Genomic DNA, 22,849 nt, shown 5'->3' with positions numbered 1-22,849 from the left:
CGCTTATTGGCTTTCTCGCCAAGTTAGATGAGAAAATTGATGCTGATTTTACATCTGTACATGAATACAAAGCTACAGCCAGCAGCGGGTTAGTTTAGCTTAGCATAAAGATTTGAAACGGGGAAATGGCTGGCCAAGCAGGAAACAAAAATTCACCTACCAGCACCACTAACGCTTCCTGATTAACACGTTATATCTCATGTATTTAATCCATACAAAATCCCAAAGTAAAAATAACAAGTTGTGGTTATGGAGGCTCATCATTTTTTAGTCGCCACCGTCTGTTTTCACACCTAAAATTACTACCGTCTCTAGCAGATTTTACAAGCTGTAGCTAGTTAGCATAAGCTAATGCTAAAATGTTGGAGTTGGTTAAAATCTCTGTCTCTTTGACTTTTTTAATGTTTCAGCCTGATTAGTTTTAAAAGATGAAGCCTGTAAAACGATCTTAAATATGTACAATGAGAACTACATACATGATATATCCCTAAATGGCTGAGGCTAAAGCTAACTCTGCTAAGCTAGGCTAGTTAGATTGTAGCAGTAATAATGTTATTTTTTCCTCAATTATAAATTAAGATATACCAACTGTATTATATATGTTGTATAATACACTCAATTATTAAGATGCTGGGGTATCAAAATAGATTTTTCAAATCAATGAAACAGGAAAAAAATGGCTAAATTGGGTTAGGTACGTTTATCTCACAAGCTAGCCTAAACTATCCACACCATTTCATATACTGTTGACAATTTGGCATTGGAAAGGGTGATTTAAAAAATTGGTAGGCTTCAACGTGTAAAGGCATGCAATCAATCAAATCCAATCAACTGAAGTAACCAGTAACACTGTTTAATGTACATGCAAGTTTTGTTTTAAAACTTGTGATCCTATACTGTCTGAACAATATAATAATCTGTGACACTTTAAACTGTATGCATACTCATTTATTTACATCACATTCACATTACAGTCAGTCATATTTGCATTGCTACAGCATAACACTGTAATATATACAAAAAGTGCTGCTGCAATTTAAGTTCAGAATCACAGTCAACTTTTTCCAGACTTTCAGCTCTGGTTGCACACAACACCAAGACAGAAAAACACAACCGTTACCATGGTTCCCTTCAAGTCCCCAAAACACCCCCCCCTCTGAAAATACCTATAAAATACAATTTAAATACCCTTTCCAACAGTGCAAAAGACATTCAAAGCAGTTAATTCAACACAATTCATAAAAAGGTAGATATCTGGCTTCCAGCACAGCATTGATGGTTTGATGTTAAAGATTTTCAAAAAGATATTAAAAATATAACAGCCACAGAGTTTCATCAAACAGACCTGCCAAACAAATGTAATTCAAGTACAATAATAGGCTTATGATTCAACAGCTCTGGTTCAGTGGGAATAAAGCGAGTCATGAATAAAATTCCTCTCAAATAGACGCAAAGCAGCAAGTGACATTAAAAACTCAGAATGTTTACAGAGGTGCTCTGCCAGTCTTTTTAAGGATATTGCACACCTAATAATTTAAATATGAGTCACTGACAAGTGATTTAGTAATATTGACTTTTTTTTCTACAATAATCATTTTCTAAAATAATTTTTAAAGCATAGATTTTATTAGTCATAGATTTAAATATCACCTACAGTATACAGCTGACATACATGTTTCAGGTGATTTACATGGAAGAACAAAAGGCTTACAATACCATGGGTGGTAAATATTTAGAGAAAGGCTCTGAATTTGAACAAACCGACAGACCAACATGAACCCAGCCGGAGCGAGAGCAGAGTTTTACCAAAAGTGAGACAAAGGGGATATTTTAGAATAAAAAACAAATAAATACAGAGGGATCCAGTGACTTTAAATGTCCTTTTGTTCTCCGTCCAAGGTGAGAGCCCTCGTCGTTGCTCCACCTATCTGATGTTGATTAGCCCGTGTCTCGTTACCATGGCAGCTGCAGCCAAAGCTCAGAGCAGGTCAGGTAGGATGAGGCCCGGGGGTTTGGGCTCCACACAGTTAATCCAGAAATTGGCACAGCTGGCGTGGTACTGGTGGCCCCCGTACAGCAGCTTGAAGTTGTCCGTCTCCGAGTTGAACGCCTGTCAGAGTGAGTGGGTGAAATATTAGAGACCTGATTCACGGAGACAATAAACCCATCTGTGCACACAAGAGGAAGAGAGATAGATATGCAGGGTATTTATCTCATGTCTACACCCCCCTGCAGTCCTGTTTCCTATATTTGAAACATCAATGTTGCGACTCTAACATTTTAGTAATTGAGTTTGTTATACCACATAAATAATGCAGCAGTTAAATCTAATAATATTGGAGAAAGTAAGCCAGATAATTGTCCTGCTGGACGCTAACTAGCCGTCTATGTAGCCTCTGATTGGTGAAATTAAGTGATGGTTAAGCTTTAAGTCACATTTTTAAATGAATTTTATCAAATATATATTCATTAAACTAGCTCAAATGAACAAGAAAGCTGAAGAAGAAACAAGATCATATTGTGTGTCGATATTGCCCTTTGTAAGCAGAGTGCAACAAAGAAAGCTAAGACGTTGCAAAGGTACAGTGCAGAGCATCTCTTCACATACAGTATATGCAGTCAAATTCAGTTTTGGTTGCAGCTGCTGGTGCAGTGTTTCATCACAGAGATGATTCTAATAAACGAAAACGACGGTGCAAGGTGGTGCTACAACAGCAAAACAATTCTCCAAAAAATTTGGACGCCGTAGGTTATTATCTGTTTTTACAGGCAATTAAATTAATCTGGCCTTTGTGACAGTTCAGGCTAAGATGTTGCAGTTTCTGTTATTTCATTAATTCTGACTCCATCAGGGATGCTGTCTTTGCCTACCACAACAACCTGTGAATCTCTGCTTTTATGAAATTTTATTCATCTGAAAAGACAAGGTTAAGAGTCTGAAAATATTCACCAGGGGCTGCCGTGATACTATTTCACAAAGGATAAGGTTGCAGGGATTTCCATCATTGCCCATGCTCTGTACTAGCGAGTATGGATCAAGACATTTATTTTGCTCAAGACAAAAGGGCGACATGAATCTCCACACTGTCAAAACATGTTTTCAGCCTGTTGCTTCATAAAAGCTTTCTGTGCCTGAAAATCTCAAATTTTGTTGAAGTTATTGTTTAAACTTTAATGACTCTCCCACGTTACATTTGAATGCACTGTGGCTGTCCAGAAAATGAAATGTGGTGACAAGCCCCCCCCGAGCGCATTTTCACTGGGCCCTGCTGTAGCACTGTGTGTGCAATCAGGAGATGCTAATATCTGTGCTGTGCAGTTTAAAAGTTTGCATCCCTGGTGAAATACTGGAGCTGAAGCCAGAGAGAGGTATGAGTCATGTGCAGTGAATCATAGCCTCCCACACAGAAAGAGAGGGGAGATGCATGCAGAAAGCAACAACTGCATACAAAAAAACCCAACCACAACACACCATTTAGCCAAATACATCTCCACTTGCCGGAGCGCAGTCTGCAGCACAGACGCTCTGCTGGATGAAGGGCTTTCTCAAGATACTGAATGACACATTCCACTCCGCTTTTTCTCACACACTTGGATTTCTCAAGCAGAGCAATTTCCTTTCGGAGCTCTTTTGTGCCCTGGCCCACTTGTTTCCACAAACCTGCACTTACGACTGCCAATGCTGGAAGTGTTGGAGGGAGGGGATGCAAAATGAAAGGGTGGTCACACAATGACATATTGTATTACCTCCTGCTTTCACTGCACAGCCTTTCCTTCTCAAACTCTCCAACTTCTTTTATACTTCACCTGCATGGCAGTGAATGTAGGCTAATTTAGTTTGTTTTAACTAAACTGATGCTATAGACAATTAAATCTTTTAGCCACTGGTACCTCTACTCTGAAACAGGAATTCATGCTTTCCAACCGTAGCTGGTTAGATAAAATTCACCTGACCTCTTTAGCTGCATGTAAAGGGGTTATGGATTCAGAATGAGCCACTATCTGATTAGATAATATTAAAATTTACCCCGAATCTACACTCTGCTTTTCTATTTTCATAAGAAATAAAATATAAATGAGGCATAATTACCCTTAACCTCCTGTCAGTGTCTTTAGTCAATGCCTGTAAGCATAAGAGGAGTCAGCGTGTTGAGAAGTATCCATGCAATGCCCAGAGCGAGGAAAAATGTGTGCACAGAATGAGCAGCAAGCAAATACTGAGATCAGCTGTTTCACCGGGACAGAGTTCCCTTTTACCGGATTATCTGTGGGTGAAAACGTGGAAGAATCCAAGTTATTACCCCCAGGGCTCCTACACATTTTCTCTCTCAGAATTCAAGAGAATTAGCCTTTATTGAACTAAGATGTTGATTGAGGATTTTAGTCGGTGCTGACTATGCTCATGGTAGCAGTCTATCACAGCTAATCTGGGTTGTAGGCAGAAGCAGACAAGCCGCATCACTTGTAGACCCACGTAAAACACTTTGATGTATGTAAAGTATTTTATTTTTTAAGCGCTTTTGCTAAAAAAAATCTGTCCAGTACATCCTGCAGGATCAGTTACATGTTAAAAGTATAGTCACCCTCTACCTCAAAATAAAGGTAATAATAAGAGCTGAAACAGTGAGTTGATTAATCAATTGGTCAATCGATAGAAAGATAATCAGCATTTATTTTGACAAGCGTTTCTGCAAGTCTTCCTGCATTTTTGGTCATATATTGTAAATTGAATATTTGGGGTTTTTGGACTTTTGGTTGAACAAAACAAGACGTTTGAAGATGTCATCCTCAGCTCAGTGAAATGTTTCGACCATTTTCATTGGCCAAACAATTTTCAAAAATCGGCAGATTAATCAATACTAAAAAATTCTGCTAGTTGCGGCTTGATGACAAAGAACCAACCAGGAGCCACTAAAAACGGAGCAACCTACTACGTTTCCTGGCCAAAATTCTATTTTTACAGTGTCATTTGTTTCTGATTAGAGCAGAAAAGATTTGTGGATTTATGGATTACTTGATCGATATAAAGTTAATTGGGAACTATTTTGTTAATTGATTAATAGTTTAAGTCCTTTTTTAAGCAAAAATAACCAAAATGTGAACATTTGCTGGTTTTCTCCATCTTCTACAATAATAAACCAAATATCTTTGGGTTTTGGATTGTTGTTTGGATAAAAACATACTTGAAGATGTTACGTAGGACTCTGAAAAATTGTGAACTATTTTCTGACATTTCTAAGTTAGTTAATCGATGAAATAATCCTTAGATTAGTGTAAAATGAAAAAAAAGGGAATTTCAGACCTATTCTGATTCTAATTATCATAAACATTTCCTCTGACTGCAATGCAAAAAAATAATGACGTTCAATGATTTAAATCTTAAACTAGCGTCCTGCTGGGTTTAATGACCTAATGTGGACTATGGACAGAAGCAGTACTTCAAAATTAGTTTTTTTTCCCAAAGCCTGTGTCATAACCAATTTCAGATTAGTGTTTTAAGACTAAATAACATCCACATTGCCACAGACAACCTTCATCTGCTAATGACTGTGATTAACCTTAAACATCTCTGCTTTCACTGTCAGTGAAAGCGGAGATGCTGTCACTGACTCTCCCACCCCAGTAATGGCTGCAGCGCTTGAGACCACAACACATGTATGAGCCACTGGATTCTCCTGCAGCTCAGACATATTCTTTACAGGGAAAAATAGGGGGGGAAATCTAGAAAATCTAAGACTTGTGATGTGTTTTTTGTTCTTTTGTCAATTCCCAGACTTTTGAGGCCTGGTATTGTCCAAGTAATTCTTTCTTTATTTGTGTAGGAACCCTGCTAACCGCAATAAGCATGCTGTGACAGAGATGGGCAACCTAACAAAAGGGCAACCTAACAAAAGATTTAAGAAAATAAAATGTGGAGGAGCTGGGAACATTCCCAGAAAAAACTGTCAAAGTTCGGAACTAAACTCAAATCAGCACCGCTATCGAAGCCACACTGACTGAATAATCAATCCCCAATCTTTGAGGCACTTCAGAAACCTGTGTTAATATAAATAGCCAGAAATGCTAAATTATTCAACTTAAAATCCTTTCCAGTGCTTCTCCCTGTAATTGCTCAAATTAGCATTTATCATTTAATGGAGGAACTGGAGCATCATTAGTCGAAAAGTATCACTTATGATAAAACTTATAACTGCTGCTGCTGCCTTCAAGTCACAAACTGCGATGAGATGAAGCAGCTGCCGGTCGCCCATCCCTGCCTCCTCAACTGAGGAAAAGAAAAAGATGACAAAAGTGCAGCCCACCCAGAATTGCTGGTCCAGCAGCAGCAAGGTGAGAATGAAAACGTTTGTGGAAAATTTCAATTCTGACTTAATGTGACAATGTGATTTTTTTTGGCTTTATTTGTATCAACAAGAGGTAAAAAATTTTGAAAAAATAATTTGAAAGATTAAAATTTACAGCGTGAAGTGAACAGGAGCCATTAAGCTGTCAAGCACTTTTCACATTTCTTTGATGCCACTGGATGGCTCATCAACATCTCCACCCTTCTGTACCTTTGGTTGAAAAACAAATCAGTGCCTCTTCACTAAAGGACAACGCAACAATCAGTGCTGTCTGCTGAAGCCAGAGGCGTTTTTTCACGTCATTATACTCTGAGGGGCTGCTCTTCTCCACTTGGCTTCTATGCATTCTAACCAGTGTGGCTCTGCCAAAAATGTAATTAAAAGATGGGTTATTAATCTCATGCTAGTGGCACAGAGACAAAATAAAACTGCATTAATTTCAGCCTGCCTGTATGCACACAAGAGTGAGAGGTAAGAGAGAGAGCGTTTGTGTGCGTTCAGGTCTATTATCAGCTGTACTCCCTGCTTATGACTAATGTGTAAGCCACATCTGCTCGCAGCCTAGATGCCTCTCAGTCAGCCATATCTTGCCTGGACCATCCATCTGGCTCTGGCTGAGCAGCGGGGGGAACGCGAGAAACAATCAGCACCACCATCCCGCCCTCTAAACCGCAGGGTCAGAGAATACCATTAATGGCCCGCGTCGATGAAAATCACAGCCACCGTTGGCGAGGATAAGGACATACAGCAATTCTGCACATAGTGCCCTAGTCAGATTTAATAACTGAACAGTTATCAGAAATACTGATGGCTGTTCAGCTCAAAACTGCAAGGTGAGCAGCAGCCTCGAGATGGAGGTGAAAGAACAGATAATGAAGCCCTTCCAAGACAAAGTGACGACCTTTGTGACCATGAAGAACCAACCCCAGAAAGCGAAAACCCACCCTGAGGGGCCAAAGTGACAACTCTCCTCTCTCACTTATTGCAAGAGCACTCGTTATTATCCTTAGACACTTTCTATTAGTCATCCGTCAGTATGAAAGCTGGGAGACAACAATGACGTAAATTGACAGTTTGCTAAACCCCACCTCCTAACAGTGATTGTCCAATAATAGCTTAGCAACCGTAACTAGGCAGAGCACGCCTGACACGTCTATGCAAGTCTATCCACTGTGTCGGAAGCTGGTCCTGGATGATATCAGAGTGTAGGCTAATGTTAGCAGCTCTGTCCTGCTCTTTATTGGATTTGGGGAAGTTTACACTTTACAGCTGATGTTACCTTAAATAGGGTTACATCTGCCAAACACATTGGTTAGTTCTCATACTAAAAGTCTTTTCTCTTGTAACGTTAAAACTGAAACATGCTGTTGGGAAAGGACTAACTAGCTCCAAACTGCAATACAAGAACTATTCTGTTTCTTTACAAGTCTTCGACACGGATCATCAGCTGGTGAGGATGCTTACTTTTAGAATAGTCTTTCATGACATCAGGTATGCAAACCTCAAACCAGTGAGCTGGAAACATAACAATTAAAAACCCTTGAAAAAGTCAGCCAGAGAGTGTTTTCAACCAATTCATGGAGTTAATCTCAGTTTAACTGTCATTTCAGCCAACAAAAATCCATGGTCACTGGCTAGCGATGGGAAGCTGCCCTTTATTTCAAACAGAAATCAAGGGACCATTGTGTCAAAAGTTACCAAGAACTTTGAGTGGTAAATCTGCCACTGTCATCACTGTAAACCATAATTGAGCTGTGGGACACCGAAAACCCTGACAGGGACGAAGGTTGGTGGGGCTTGGTGAACAGTCTGATGCTTTCTATCTGTTACAGTGTGTTTCTAGGCAGACAACTGTTGTTCGCCTGTAAGAAAGGAGCAGTGGAAAGACATGAATCCTGTCACTTTGGCCCCCTCGCTGGGCTCGTCTGTAAGAGGAGAATAGGACCCCCAGGCCCACAGTACGAAAGAGTGGAATGAGATTTTGTTGACAGTTGACTTTCATACTCGTTTAAAGAGACGTCCAATAGTGCTTTCTTCTTTGTTCTGCAAAATTTTTCAAAGTCAAAGAAATGTCAGTTATCCGCTGTGGATGGGCACAGCATTATTTATGCAAAAATGTATCCACTAACAGTTAGTCTGTGAGAGAGAGTGTGTGTGTGTGTGTGTGTGTGTGTGTGTGTGTGTGTGTGTGTGTGTGTGAGTGCGTGCGTGTGCACACAAACCTTGCTGCGAGCGTCGACGTTGAGCAGACACACCCCACAAGCCAACTCCTTGGCATTCTTGATGCCATGCCTCAGGATACAGGAGGAGAAATCTAGGGAGCTCTCATCAGGCTACACACCCACACACCCGCCCGCACGCACACACACACGAAACGCACACGCATACACACACGAAACCACGCACGCGCGCGCGCACACAAACACAAACACACACACACAGACACAGACACACACACACACACACAGACACACACACACACACACACACACACACACACACACACACACACACACACACACAATTTTACTTCCTGCTTAAGAGGGAAATGTAGTCATTCTTATTCTTATAACAATGCCAGTGAGAGCAGGTCCGCTTAACGGTAAACATCTCCAAGCGTCAGCAACCTTTTATAAAGACTTGGCTTGACTTCTACTATGCAGAGTAAAAACAATACCAGCACATATATCTGTGTTCTTTAAAACTACCTGCCTGTTTCAATTAAACATTAGTTCCATTTTTGTGTCAGTTTTATCTTCTGCACTTTGAAAACAATATTCCTCCTCTGCCGGCTCTGTGGATCAGGACAGTCCTCCACACTCTCTGTCTGTTGTAACAGACACTAACAGACAGCTGGATAAATAAATCTATACAGTCCTTGTCATCCCTGTTGATCCGAACACCGGCCTAGCAAAAGGCTCCAGCTCCATGGCATCCAAATCGATGGATCATTGATTTTAACCTAATGGACCAACAATACTGGATTCACTAACATTTCATTATTGTTATTGGCAGCCTTTTTATTGTGAATTGACCTTCAATGCTCAATTATCATGTGTACTCTCATACCTAAATCTAAAAGTCTAAACACGTCTGGGTGGTAATAGAAGGCAGTCAAAGCAGCTGCACGCTGCTGCGCTTTATAACGTCCTGTGCTCTGGCAGATTCATATTTTTTCGAGTATCTTACAGCGAGCTTGGCCAGCGACATGAAACCCATGAGGTTGTTCCAAACACGGCTGATGTCCTTCAGCAGCTGCTGCAGCTTCTCAGAGCTCACTGCTGTCGCCTTGATGCCCAGCTCCACACGTCTGGTGACGCGATACACTTCCACCACACCTGACAGAGAATTAAAAAAAAAAAAAGAAAAACACACAGGCAGAAAAATCTTAAAAACTTGTTCTGTTGCTCTTTTTGTTCCATTTTCAAGAGGCACACTGTGTCCAGTCCCTCGCTGTGACATGTTTGCCACTCACAGCTCATTAAAGGCAGAGAAACACAATACAGGTGCAGGACCTTGTCAGACCAGGCGGATATAAGCCATCACACCAGAGCTCGTTTTAACCTTGTCCTCTCTGTCTCTCTGTCCTTCAGAGGGTGTAAGGCCACACACAGGGTTCTTTAACAGCCTCTTGTTCACAACGTATAGCTAGCACTGGCTTGTTTATGGTGACGTGTGTGTGCTTTGCGATTCCTCACCCAGCAGGTACTCCATGCCCTGAGCAGACTGGATGACCTCGGTGCAGACAGAGGAGCTGCTGATGCTGTTCAGGGTGTTGTTAGCTTTGGTGATGACCTTAATGTGGGAAGACAGACGCCAGAGTTGTGGCATATATACTGTTTTTGTTCATCATAATTCATCTTAATGTTTAATCATCATTATCACACAACATTTTTGTCACACTTATAACCTCTGCTAAGAGTCTATGTCTTCACCAATGTTTATTACTTTTTGAGATGTCCTCCCTAAAAAAATAACACCACCACGTGATTTGACAAAAAACAGTTTTCGGCCAAGACACAACTGCCCACTTTTTCTGGGATTGACACCACCAAGATGAGTTTTTTTTTTCTTTCTTTATAAATTTGGGAGATGAGAAAACTAAACTCCTGCGCTTAGTCTCCCTTAATGTTGTAATACTTATCAATTTGTGACATGTTGGTCCGATATGACCAATTTCAAGTTCTGTTTCCTTCCAACGCACCTGTCACATCTTCAAGTGTGCTTTGAGGATGAAACTGTAAAATTGTTTTAAATCTAAATTCTTAAGTTAAGTTGCAGGAATAAAGAAAATAATTTGTCCCAAAATGTATGTGATATAAAAATTTTCCTTAGATGTAACAACAGGTTGAAAAACAATTCAGTGCCTTTTGGTTTTCTTAATTATTCTACAACATTTGTATAGTCACTCTCACGATAAAATCTTGCCAATCCACAAGGTCAGACACAGGACACAAACAAATACAAACCTCCAGAGCACTTTCCAGACACCTCTGCCACTCGTACGCGTAGCGCTCGCTCTCCTGAAACAACACAGCACATAATTATCTCAAATGAACACGAAGGCAAAACAGAACAGAGCAGAGGAAAATTTTGTGCATTTTGCTGAAATCGGGAGGTTATTAACCAGTGGCTAACACTTAGTGCAGTTATCACCGCGCCCCTCCTCACCTCCACCTCCCCAGTCAGGTCCTTGTACTTGTCCCTGATGACAGGCAGGGCGGGCTTCTCGCTCAGGGTGTTGGATCGGTCTCTGAAGGGCTGCTCTGGAGCTGGAGATGGGGGCGAACGCCCGATCTCCTTCTCACCCAAACTGTGACTGCGTTTGTGGGAGCCTGAGGCAAAGACAGGAAAGAAGGGGGAAATAAATAATGCTAAAGATGCACATATATACACACATGTTAATTAAATACACACACACACACACACACACACACACACACACACACCAAACACATTTATAAACTTTTTTTGTTCTTAATCAATTCAGCAACCCATGGTGATGACTCATTTTGAGATATACACCTGTTTGTTTGCAATCATTATACTTCCATTCTGTTGCAGCTAATTCCTCCCTGACAAGGACGGCATGAGTAAATACTTAAATTGTGACAAACAATAATTACGTATAAAACAGAGACACAAATATGCAGGTATAAATTATTCATAGGGACTCGCACACGAACAAATCCTGGCAGGGTACCACAACAAACACAGGCACAAACACATGCTAAACTCAGCCCATTCCTGTGGGGCTGCCAGTTAGTGCTTAAGTGTGTGTATGTGTGTGTGTGTTTGTTGTCCAGACAAAGGTAATCCACCCCCAGTCACTGCCATAAGAGCAGAGCTGTCATCTCAACACTGCCATCTAACGTCTGAGAGCTTCATTACAGATCTGACGGACCTATTATTATGTGAGGCTGGAGGAGGGAGAAGATGCTTGAGAAGAGTGTTGTGCCATTTTATGGCCAAAGGTTTAGAGTTGGCCAGTGGAGTCAGGGATTCAATTAAAAACATGTCAAGTTTGATCAAATTTAGGTATTAACATCACATTTTCGTACTGAAACTACTTATTAACTTATTAAGTGATCATTCCATCTACAAAATCAGTAAACGTTTTTGATAATTGATCTTCTAAATAATTTGTCCAGCAAAAATGCACAAGTTTACATGTTCTAGCTTCTCAAATGTGAGGATTTGCTGGTTTTTTTCAGCCTTATATCTTTGTAAATTGAATGCATTTGGATTTTGAACAGTTCATCAGACAAACAAACCAATCTGAAGACATTATCTTCAGATCGGTAAATTGTGATAGGCAAGTGATTTAGGGCTGCAATTGATTATTTTCATTATCAATTAATCTGGAGATCATTTTATTGATTAAGTGGTTTATACTGCCAATCAAATGTTCCCAGAATCGAAAGTGACATCTTCAAATGTGTTTTTTTTCCCTATCAACAATCCAAAACACATTCATGTTCAATTTACAGTGAGTAAAGAAGACAAAGGCAAAAAACCCTTACATTTGAGAGGGTTCAACTAGAGTTGTTCAGAGTTTTTACATGAAACAAAATCAATTACAAAACTAGTTGCCATTATAGTTGCCAGGTAATTTTCTGGTTTCACTTCTAGACTGATTGGCCAAGAGATAATTCAATTATGAAAGTAATTGCACTTGAACTCAAAAAGGATCAACATGATAACTGTGACTCACCTTGAACAGACAAGTCAAAGGTTGCCAGTTCATTTTTGATCATCTCCTCGCTGGACTTGACTTTGGCCTGAGAACTGGCCTTGAGGAAGTCAGACTTCCCAAACTTAGGTTTGTCCCCCTGGAAGGCGCCAAACTCATCCGGGGCCTCGCTCTGGGTTCCCTCAGAGCCAACCTCGGCAGCGGCAGCGGGCGAGTCCGACTTTTCAGAAACAGTACTTGCAAAGTCCCCGAAGTCGTCCTCGTCATCGACACCGCCGTGGTTACCGGAGCTAAAGTCAGCGAAGGCTTCGAACTTGACATCTGTCAATGAGCCATCCTCTGTGGGGAAGGAGGTGGTGATCTTCGCTATGGAGCTGTTTGTGATGTTTTTGGTGCCGTTAGCGGTCGGCTCCTTCCTCTGTGTTGGGACTAAGGATGGAAGGGAAGTTCCTTCCAAGCCCTGCGGTCTTCTGACTTCACCGGGCAGACATTCCTCCCGGTCTGACCAGTCATAGCTGGTCAGGGTGCTGAGGGCCGACGTCCCAAAGGGGTCAAATTTCATGTCATCTCCTTCTGAAATGACAACACAGACATACCAGTGGTTCCCAGGAATAGCACAGATGCTGTCACGATAAGAGGTAAATTAATGAACCTGGATGAGGGATTTAGATTTCTGTTGGATTACCACTATGTTACGTATCTGCAGTTCAAGTGATGTCTCTTTCCTTCTAGTGGTAGTAAGGTGTCGAGAAAAACCACAGAGACTCTTAAGAGGGTCAGTTCAGCTAAATTACTACAACATATTTTTTCACTTACCTCTAGTTTTATTTGTCCAGGTTTGATATCTGTCTCTGACATTTCTGCCTCCACCCCAACAAGAGGGAGGTGAATGAAATTTTCTTTTTTCTGTTTAATTTATGTTTACAGGATTGAAAATTACACACACGCGCACACACACGCAGACACACGCACAAACACACACAAGAAAGAACAGAAACATCTCTTTCTAAAAACAATATCCCAGTTACACTGAATAATCTACATACCTCACTGTGGACTGTTTTCATTGGAACTACTTTCAACTAGAGCTGCAACGATTAGTCTGTTAATGGAGTGATAATTGTTTGACAATAATCTGCAAGTATTTTGCTAATCAATTAATGATTTTGGACATTTTTAAATCGAAAACAGTGAAACAATGTCAAATATTTTCTAATTCCAGCCTCTCAAATGAAAAGATTTGGTGCTTTTCTTTGTCTTATACAATAGTAGATCCAGTAAATTGTTGTGGATCGTTGGTCAGACAAAACAAGACGTTTAATGACGGAACATTGTGATCTCGGAAACTGTGATGGGAATTTTTCACTGTTTTCTTATGTTTCACTGACTAATGGATTAATCACTTAATCAAGAAAATAATCATCAGATTTTTCAAGAATGAAAATAATCGTTACTTTTCTCAACCTAAGAAACATGCCCTAAGAAAACATCCAGAGAATCCTGCACATGGTTTTGGGGAAGAGATGTTTCTATTGAATCTCTGAGATGTAACTTTTCAGTCAAATGAAACACGAATAACCTCCATTGTACTGGGCCTGAGGCCGAAATCTCGCAGATCTTTCAAAACGTGTGCAGATAAAACCAAAACTATCTTCACTGCCAGATGTCACTACAGGTAAATGAGAAAATACTAATTTGTAACTTTACTTGTATCCCAGATACAGCATAGTCAAACGTGGCAAGAATGAGATCAGATGTATTGTACAGTACCCCCTCCCCATATTTTGCACTTCACAGAAATATGAAAACAAATGCAGCAATAAGCACAGATGTTATTATTCAACACATTTCTGATGGCAACTGCATTGTAATTATACTAGCAGCTGACTAATTCATGTTGTTTACAGTAATATATACTATGTTGGAGTAATACATCCTCCCACCCACATTTTAGTGAATTATGTTCAATAAAATAATTATCTCGAGAAGGGTAAACAAGTTGTTTTGATGTCTGAGCTGAATCATGTTTATGCAAACAAAATTACTGCCACCATTTTACTGAAACACAATAAACACTAACGCTGCTTTATTTGTACTAGACAATTCCTCTATTCTGTTCTCATTTGTGACAAACAGCTTTCCTAACAATAATCAGAGCTGATCTCTTTATACTCAATTTAACATGAAGGATTTGGTCTATGACAGCAACATTAAGAAAAGATCTTCCCTGTCATTATGTCCGCTCTGTTTCTTACACTGTGTTGTGTGGTTTGCGATCAGTTTACTTTATGACTAATACTAACCGACACATCTACGCAGTTTGCACACATTTGTCAACACTTTAGTATTTAGGTCTCTCTCCCTCAGTTTCTCACACACTCACAAACACACAAATCCACCTTGCTGAGCCCTTCCTATTTTGCATGACAGAACCCTCGAATACAAAAAGCAATTTGTGAAATTGACAAGGATCTATTGCTGTGCTTTACGGCCTCTCAAAAATAAAAAGAAAGGAAAGGAGAAAAATAAGACGGTACGCGTTTCAGCAATACCAACAGTAATATTTATTACGACAACATGAGTAGAGAGGAAGAGAGAAAGGTCACAAAGTACTGTGAAAGAGGTCTATCATTACAAGAGGTTTGTCAAACTAACACTTGTAAAATTAGATTTCAGTCATTTAGAATACAAGGGCATGCAGAGTCAGGAGAAAAGGAAGAAAACAAACAGCGAGAAGGTAAAACAAAGATAATCTGAGGAAATAGAAGCAGAAACCAGGATGAGAAGGCACATTCACAGACTAAAATCAGTAACTCTGGGGAGATGACAAACTTTGTTTTAATATTAGGATGTATAGCAACAGGTGTTTTTTGGAAAAAGATCTGAATACAGAACACTTGGAAAGCCAGGTTGAAAAGAAGATTCAAAGAACAAGCTCAAGGCAAGAGGCATTAACCCTTTGAGGACCTGAGGGGAAAAATTGGTTAAGAAGGTTTTTTACAAACTGCACTGTCGGAGCAGTGAGAACTTAAAAGCCACAATTTAAGAGGCTCTTTATGCATTTAGTCAATTATGAAATTAAGTCCTGGTGTTTAATTCAGACAGAAAACGGGGAGGAGATCACAATATCTGCATTACTCTGCATGTAAACATGTGACGTGATCTTGGTCAAGCACTCAAAGGGTTACAGAAAACAAAGAGGGCCATTCTTACACCTGACATCCCAGAGAGGGCCTTAATCACATCCAATCACAGATGGGGAAACAGATTTAAAGAGACAGTATCCTTTTTCTCTTGCTACAGTGACTGTTTGTCAAAAACAGGCTAGTGTGCACAAACTCTTATAATCCCCTAACTAATAGCACATCATTATTTTCTCAAGACAACAATGTTCAGATCAGAACATTAACCTAAAATACTTTAATGGACATTTGAATCCTACTAAATACTGTCGGCTACATTTAATTTACACAGTTGGCAAATCACAACAAGATCAGGGAGTCTTTCTAGTCTCAAAATAAGAGCTCATATTCCTGTAATAAAAATACACTATTAAATCTGTATGTATACATTTCTGATAAAAACAACTTGCAATACGTTTATGCATAAAATGGTTATCTTGTATTACGTTCTTGTCAATTTCACAAATTGAAAAGGCAGGCACACTGCAGCAAAAAGCAAGGCAGGAAGGGTAATACTAACTTCATTATGTTCTCAGAGAGCCAGACCGTAGAGCCACACACGATAAATTCATGCTGCAATATCACAGAGAATGGTAAAAAAAAAAAGAAAAAGAAAAGAAAAAAAGGAAAAAGAAAATCAGATTCCTTTTGTGCTCCAGACTCAAAGGGAACCTCTGAAAAGAAATACTGTCTCTTTAAGATTACGTACATGTCCAGAAACACAGTGCAAAGCGTGGTGAGGTGCTTAGACTGCTCGGCCTGCTACACTTTAATGACAGGTTTGTCCCAGAGCTCTCCAAGAACGAGAACGGCAGATAAGTTTGAAAGGGGAATTTGGAGCAGCTGTTGTAGTAGCGTAAAAGCTTTTAGGAATGTACTGATGTTAGACTGGGCACCATCTCTGTGCCCAATCAGCAGCAGCCTAAATGTCTAGCTGCATCTCCATGGACTGTTTGTTTGAACACATTGTTTTACTCTCAGTAGAGAGGGGCCTGTTCAGGTTAAACCAAATCTGACCGCTGTACAGTAACTGAAATAAGGCAATGGGGATGTTTACATTTATGATTTCCTCTGGTCAAGGAGATAATTAGGAATTCCTCTGATGAAATGATATGGTACTGATACTGATAATGAGCGGATATGATGAAATACTTAAAGCTGAGAAACATCCATGCAGACATGTGAGTGGCCGACTTGTCAGGTGAGCTCCTCGTCAACGACTTTCTCAAGCCACTGAAAATACTCAAATAAAGTTGAAAAATGAAAATCACAAAAGTCTGAGTTGCAAGGCTTTCATCTGACAAAGATTAGATGCAGTTAGAGTAAACGTTGGTTTTGAATGTTTTCTGTGAAACATGAGCCATGACATGGACGGTGAGATGCTCAATGAATAAATGATGAGCACTGGAGAGGAGAGGAGAGGGAGCACTGACATGGACGTTAACTGATCATTACAGATATTAGTTTGCTTTCCTTTTAATAAATGACCCGACAACAAGTTTTGGGTAAACTTTAACTCCACTTTCATGGACGTGAGGTAGGGGAGGAAAAGCCAACACGCTATTATAGAAACATCTCATAATTAGGGGGCTATTTAATCCAAATACTACTGCATGACAAGTCTGAAAATACTGCAAGGTAATACAATAGCTGACACGCTCACATTCAAACACCATGGTCTGAAAAAATTGTACTGCATCCAGGTATATTGTGCCTAACATCTCAGCTGCTTTTGTGACACAAAATCATTGTTAATCTATTTCAAAATAGCTTGTTTGCTGTTGCTGCATGCGGAATTTCCTATTTATGGTAACGTTTCATTTTCAGCTATCCAAAATTATATAATCTGGTATTATCTGGTGCATTCAGTACCAACCAAATGTCAACAGTTAAAAAGGTGAACGATGGCTTACAGATAATGCCTTTGGTAAACTGCAGCCTATTGTGCGAAACCTGTGATTAGAAAAAAGAAGAGGATCATCACCGCAACACCCTCCTGTACTCGTCTGTATTCAATTCAGCCTTTCTGTTTGTGTTGCACGACACGTCAACATCACACACGCGCTCGCAGACAGACAGACAGACAGACAGACAGGCAGACAGACAGACAGGCGGACAGACAGACAGACAGACACGCCTGTGGAGGCAAAAGGTACACTGAAGGGAAGTGCGATGTCTACCGCTGCAGCGTGGACACAACAAACAGGGAGCTTATCCGAGTCACGCAGACAGCAAGCGGGGACCTCATCTACAACTATGACTGCCAACACATCAAAACCAGGCACTCATCATTTGTAAATAAATAGATATATGGGCCAGGGGCCTGTTCCAGAAAGCAGGTTTAACAAGCTCTGAACCTAACCCTGAACTCTGACTTCACTAACCCTGAGATGGGAAACTCAGAGTTTTTGGTTCCAGAACAGCTGATCTGAGTTATTTCAAATCACCTCGCGGTTCACTCTGAGTTAAGTGCTTGCGTGCGCTTCACCATGGCAATGGGTAAATAAAGAGCAGAGCCTCCATTTTGATCCAGTGGAACTGGAAAGATTAATGTGTGGCAATGCACATTTATCTTTCTCTCACTCCTTCTTCTCACTTGACTCTCAAGAGAGTCAATGAGGTAACACTGTTACATTTTATTCAGTGTGTACCACTAGACCACATTTAGCAGACTTTAATTTCCTCAATGGATGATAAAGTGCTGGAATCCTACTGTTTGTTAGATTAAATTTTCAAATATATTTATTCAGCTGTAACCTGATAGGGACAAAGTTCTGGTGGCAGCAGAAGATGAAAATATAAATCAAACAGATAAGAAATAAGTTTATAGATCTGTGATTGTAACCTCAAAGTCTGACCCAGTAACAGCCTTATGATTTTGGTGTTTTGCAGTCGAAAAAGCATCCAGGTTCAAACCGATTGTAAATTTTCAGATGCCCGTTTTGCATTTAAAAATCTTGCTCAACAACATTTAATGACTATATTTCAACATGTAGTAAATGTAAATACAGTAACTGAAATGCTGTTAAAAGAAGTTCACACTATATGCAGCCTACATTCAAAGACTCACTTTTAAACTAAATTTAGTCTAGTCTTTAAATGTTAAAGTCTTTTCAGCTGCACTACAATCATCATCACCCAGAAATATCACATAATCTACAATATGATCACTATGACAGGAATGTCACATCAGTGCAACCAATCACACACCTTGAGTAATGATTATTCTTTGATCAGAGTCTTGTGTGTCTAAAGCTTCACATATAGATTTTTTTTTTTATTCTGAGCTGAGGGTGAAGACGTGCTGAGAGATTGCAGTCTAATGTCCAATCGGGATTTTAATCCTATCCCAACGTAAACTTCTACAAATTAACACGCTCCAATACGCGCTTTGAAATCAACCGTATGAATGAGGAAATGAAACGGCATGTCAGGCAGCTTGTTCAGGCTCCACAGGAGGAGGCAGAGAGAAACTCGGGGTTTGTTGAGGAAAACCTGCCGGTGAGCAGGTTAGATTCACAGAGTAAGTTACCACAGTAACTGAGATGTAGTTAAATTCAAAGTTTCCTTCAACTCGGGATTAACAAACTCACAGTTTTCACTTAACCCGCGTTCTGGAATAGGGCCCTGGACCTTTCTGTCATTACAATAATAATAATTTATGCAGACAAAGAGGGAGGGGAATGTGGAAATAAAAGAGAAACTAAGATTCAAACAAACAAACAAACAAATAAATAAATAAATAAATAAGTATGATGAGATGAATGATGAAATGTAGAATGAAAGATATGATATGTTATTCATGTAGTGCTATGCCTGTCTTCTGTATTTGAGCATATTAAACTCATTACTTGCCCTTTGACCCCTTGTTTGTTGGTCACAAGTGGGCAATGAGGAGGAGAGGCCACTGCTGGCCCTGGAATTAATACTGCGTATAACCGTACGGGGCCTCACCAGAGCAAACGCACTAGTTCCTCACCTGTAGCAGGGGGCTGGTGGGCCGAAAGACCCGGCAAATCCAGAGAGCTGTCCGACATCACGTGCTTCAGGTCTCCGCCCATGTCTGAGAGCTTCATGTCCAGCTGCACTGAGAGTGCATCTTCGGAGTCGTCCTTTCCTACACTGCTCCCCCCGATGGACGGGAGGTCAAGGGACTTGACAGAGGCGGAGTCCTCTTTGGCCTGTTTGAAGGCGGTCACCTTATCCACCAGAGTCTTCTCCGATGCCCCGAGTGCTGTGCAGAACTTCGACGACTGAAAGTCGGCAAAGTCGTCCGTGTCGCTCTTGAGGGAAGAGAAGGAGCCACCGCCACTCTCCTTGGTGTCATCGTAGGCAAGGCCTCCCTCCAGAGACAGCTGTTTGAATACGTCGTACTTGTCTGAGCTCTGCTGAGCCCGCTGCTGAGTGGAGGTCTCCTCTTGGACCCCCACGCTGCTCTCGCCTTTAGGCTCCCCACCAGAACTGCCAAACGCCATGAAGTCTGCAAAGTCGTCCTGAGGCGCTGCTGCAGCTCCGCCTGCCGCTGAAGCATGAGTGGAATCAGAGGAGGAGCCAAAGAGAGCAAAGTCACCAAAATCATCTGCCCCTCCCACTGGAGGTTTAGCTCCACCTGGTAGGAGCGCTAAAGAGGGGGGCACAGACACAGATGGGAAGGTAATGGGTTTTGTCTCAGTGGGGGCAGGAACAGAGGGAGCTATAGAAGAGAAAAGGTCCAGGTCGGCCATGTTCAGGGGGTTTTTGGGCTGAGAAAGAGACACTGCTGGCTGCTGCTGCTGTGGTAGTTGTTGTAGAGACTGAGAGTTTGGGAAAGCAGAGGGAAAGGCAGGCTGAAAGATTTTGGCCTGTTCTGAAGGGTCTAGTGGAGAGATGCTGTCGGCGGTTTTAAAGTCTGTGAAGCCATCATCAGCGCTGACAGACTTGAAATCTGCAAATCCTTCCCCTGTGAACCAAAGACAACAATTCACGATCAGTAAAAACAACATTTAAAATGGCAGACAGACGTAATGGGATATCAGACATAAAACCTTCAGCTGCGACAGCCATGATTTTTTCATTTTATAATCCTACAAGAAATGAAGTGGGTGGATTAGTTTGCCGCTGCTTCATTGTGAATGCTCAACTTCCAGTCTTCAGATGAACTGTGGGCTGCCGAGTGTTCAAAGAACGGCAAACATCACTGCACAAAAAAACTACATAATCTAAAGACACATACGTCTCCACTACCATGCAGTCTGTTCAAACTGAAACAGAATATGATAAAAGCCATTCTGCAAAAAAAGGCCCATCTTAACAAGTAATTTTGTCTCCTTACATCTGAGAATCCCCTCAACTTTCCAAGTGAAAACTTCTCCCAGAAAAGTGATAGAGGTGAACTTGCTTCCAGTTGCCGCTGTTACGGCATTTTTTTAGTTTTAGAAGTGTCAAGTAAATTTTTAAGCAAAGCAGAATAAGAAAGATACAGTGAAAATTTAATTTTCTAACTATAACTAAGATCCCAACTTTTTTTAGATGTGTGTAACCCAGGAATTAATGTAACTGCAAAGGTTTGATTTTTTTCTTCTGGGATAGTTATATCCGCTTTTATACATCTTACTTTTACTAATTAAGTGCTATGATCTTTTATGAATGTGGCAGAGTATGCAATAAGGTGTAGCTGAAAAGAATTGTGAGCCAAAGTTCAATAAAAATAATGTTTTTCTGATTTGTGCAAAAATTGTGAAAAGATACAATTCTTACAAGATCAACTGCAACAATCTTATAATAGTTTTAACTTTTTTTTCTTTAAAGAAAGGTTAAGTCCAAAGATTCAATAGTAACTGAAATTACTAGTTAAGATGGGTATGTTTTGCAATAAGAAAATTCCATATATGCTATAAAAACTTCGGCAGCAATAATGTTTTTAGTCTTTTTTTCTCAAAATGATGCAACATGATGCTGATATAAACCACACAGAAAAAAGTCAGAATGCATTCTTGAGTTTTAGCAGCTGTTGAATCAACTGTGGTATAACATATGCATAGACTGAAATAGAGAATCTGTTCACACTGCTGGTGTACGGTGGAAAAGAGATAACTAATGGGCTCATTAAAGAGATGGAGCCTGACAATGCCAAGGAAAGGTCACTGCAAAGCATAACTTACTGGAGTTGTAAGAGCTGTCCCCATCGGAAACTGTTCTAATGAAACAGGGACGGGAGACATACTGGTATCAACACTGCAGACTTGCAAAACAAGATACGGTGTAAATATGGAACAATACTTACATGGCATTATAGTGACCTGACAGCTTTACCCAGCTTATAATACAGTGTTTAATTACACGAAATCTAACACTAACGCCACTCTCTTCACTACAAATTCCAACCAAAATACACCCAACAGGGTCTCTCCTGTCCTCTAGCCATTTGCTTACAGGGACCATCTCAGAGCCCAATATGTCCCCTTTGTTGTTTGGTGAAGAGGCAAAAGGGATTTGACACGGCAATACCCAAAAATGTATTGAGAAAGGACAATGGATTTGCTAATATGTTCGCAAATGCCACAGCGCTGTCTTGAATGTGTGACTGAGTTCCTTACCAATTTGTTTCTTTTCAGCAGGTTGCTCAAGCTGTCTGAAAACACTGTATTTGTCTCCAATATCTGGATCAGAAAAAATAAAAAAACAAATCGGTAAAGCTTGAACAAAACATACAACACATTTACCAGGCAGGCAGGCGTTGCCGTATTGCAGTTTCCTATGGCACACCATTTCTCTATGTATGTACGTCCAGAAGAACTGAGTTTATAAGTAGTTAACAAAACTTCCATGAAACTGCAGGGGCTATCATTTAAGCTGCTTTTGAAATAGTTTCCCAAGTTTAACAAGACTTAAAGTTGCAGAAGGTAACCTTCAGGGATCAATATTACATTACAAGTCATAAAAATGCTGTATTAGGTGGACAGGAAAAGATAATATTTCAGAATCTGCAAAAAGAGTGGTTCAGCTATTCCTCAGCTGAGTGAAGAGACATCTGAGGTGATGGTGTGTCTCTGCTTCGCCAGTTACTTAGCTATAAAGTAGCAGGAGGGATGTCATTCTATGTGTTGCTGTGTTGGTTTCAACGTTGAAGATCATATTTATTATTCCCTTCC

General features: G+C 40.4%; 1 protein-coding gene across 9 annotated transcripts in view; it reads right to left on the bottom strand.

Moving 5' to 3' along the window:
* Window positions 1-935: 935 nt before the first annotated feature.
* Window positions 936-22,849, bottom strand: part of synrg (synergin, gamma) — a 40,962-nt gene continuing 19,048 nt past the window's right edge. For 5 of the 9 annotated variants that reach the window (XM_040130364.1, XM_040130369.1, XM_040130370.1 and 2 more), the window contains 11 exons: window positions 22,295-22,357; window positions 19,699-20,658; window positions 12,559-13,110; window positions 11,016-11,179; window positions 10,814-10,867; window positions 10,043-10,139; window positions 9,534-9,682; window positions 8,567-8,677; window positions 8,349-8,387; window positions 4,091-4,123; window positions 936-2,110 (listed from right to left, as the gene is read on the bottom strand). In XM_040130364.1, coding sequence (XP_039986298.1) covers window positions 1,979-2,110; window positions 4,091-4,123; window positions 8,349-8,387; window positions 8,567-8,677; window positions 9,534-9,682; window positions 10,043-10,139; window positions 10,814-10,867; window positions 11,016-11,179; window positions 12,559-13,110; window positions 19,699-20,658; window positions 22,295-22,357 — 2,354 coding nt within the window. In that variant the 3' untranslated portion in view covers window positions 936-1,978. The remainder of the gene's footprint in view (window positions 2,111-4,090; window positions 4,124-8,348; window positions 8,388-8,566; window positions 8,678-9,533; window positions 9,683-10,042; window positions 10,140-10,813; window positions 10,868-11,015; window positions 11,180-12,558; window positions 13,111-19,698; window positions 20,659-22,294; window positions 22,358-22,849) is intronic. The other 4 variants (XM_040130367.1, XM_040130373.1, XM_040130365.1 and 1 more) reach the window with 3 other exon arrangements.

Source organism: Xiphias gladius, chromosome 7, assembly GCF_016859285.1.
Source record: "Xiphias gladius isolate SHS-SW01 ecotype Sanya breed wild chromosome 7, ASM1685928v1, whole genome shotgun sequence".
Lineage (NCBI taxonomy): Eukaryota > Metazoa > Chordata > Actinopteri > Istiophoriformes > Xiphiidae > Xiphias > Xiphias gladius.
This window is presented reverse-complemented; position numbering and strand designations above follow the sequence as displayed.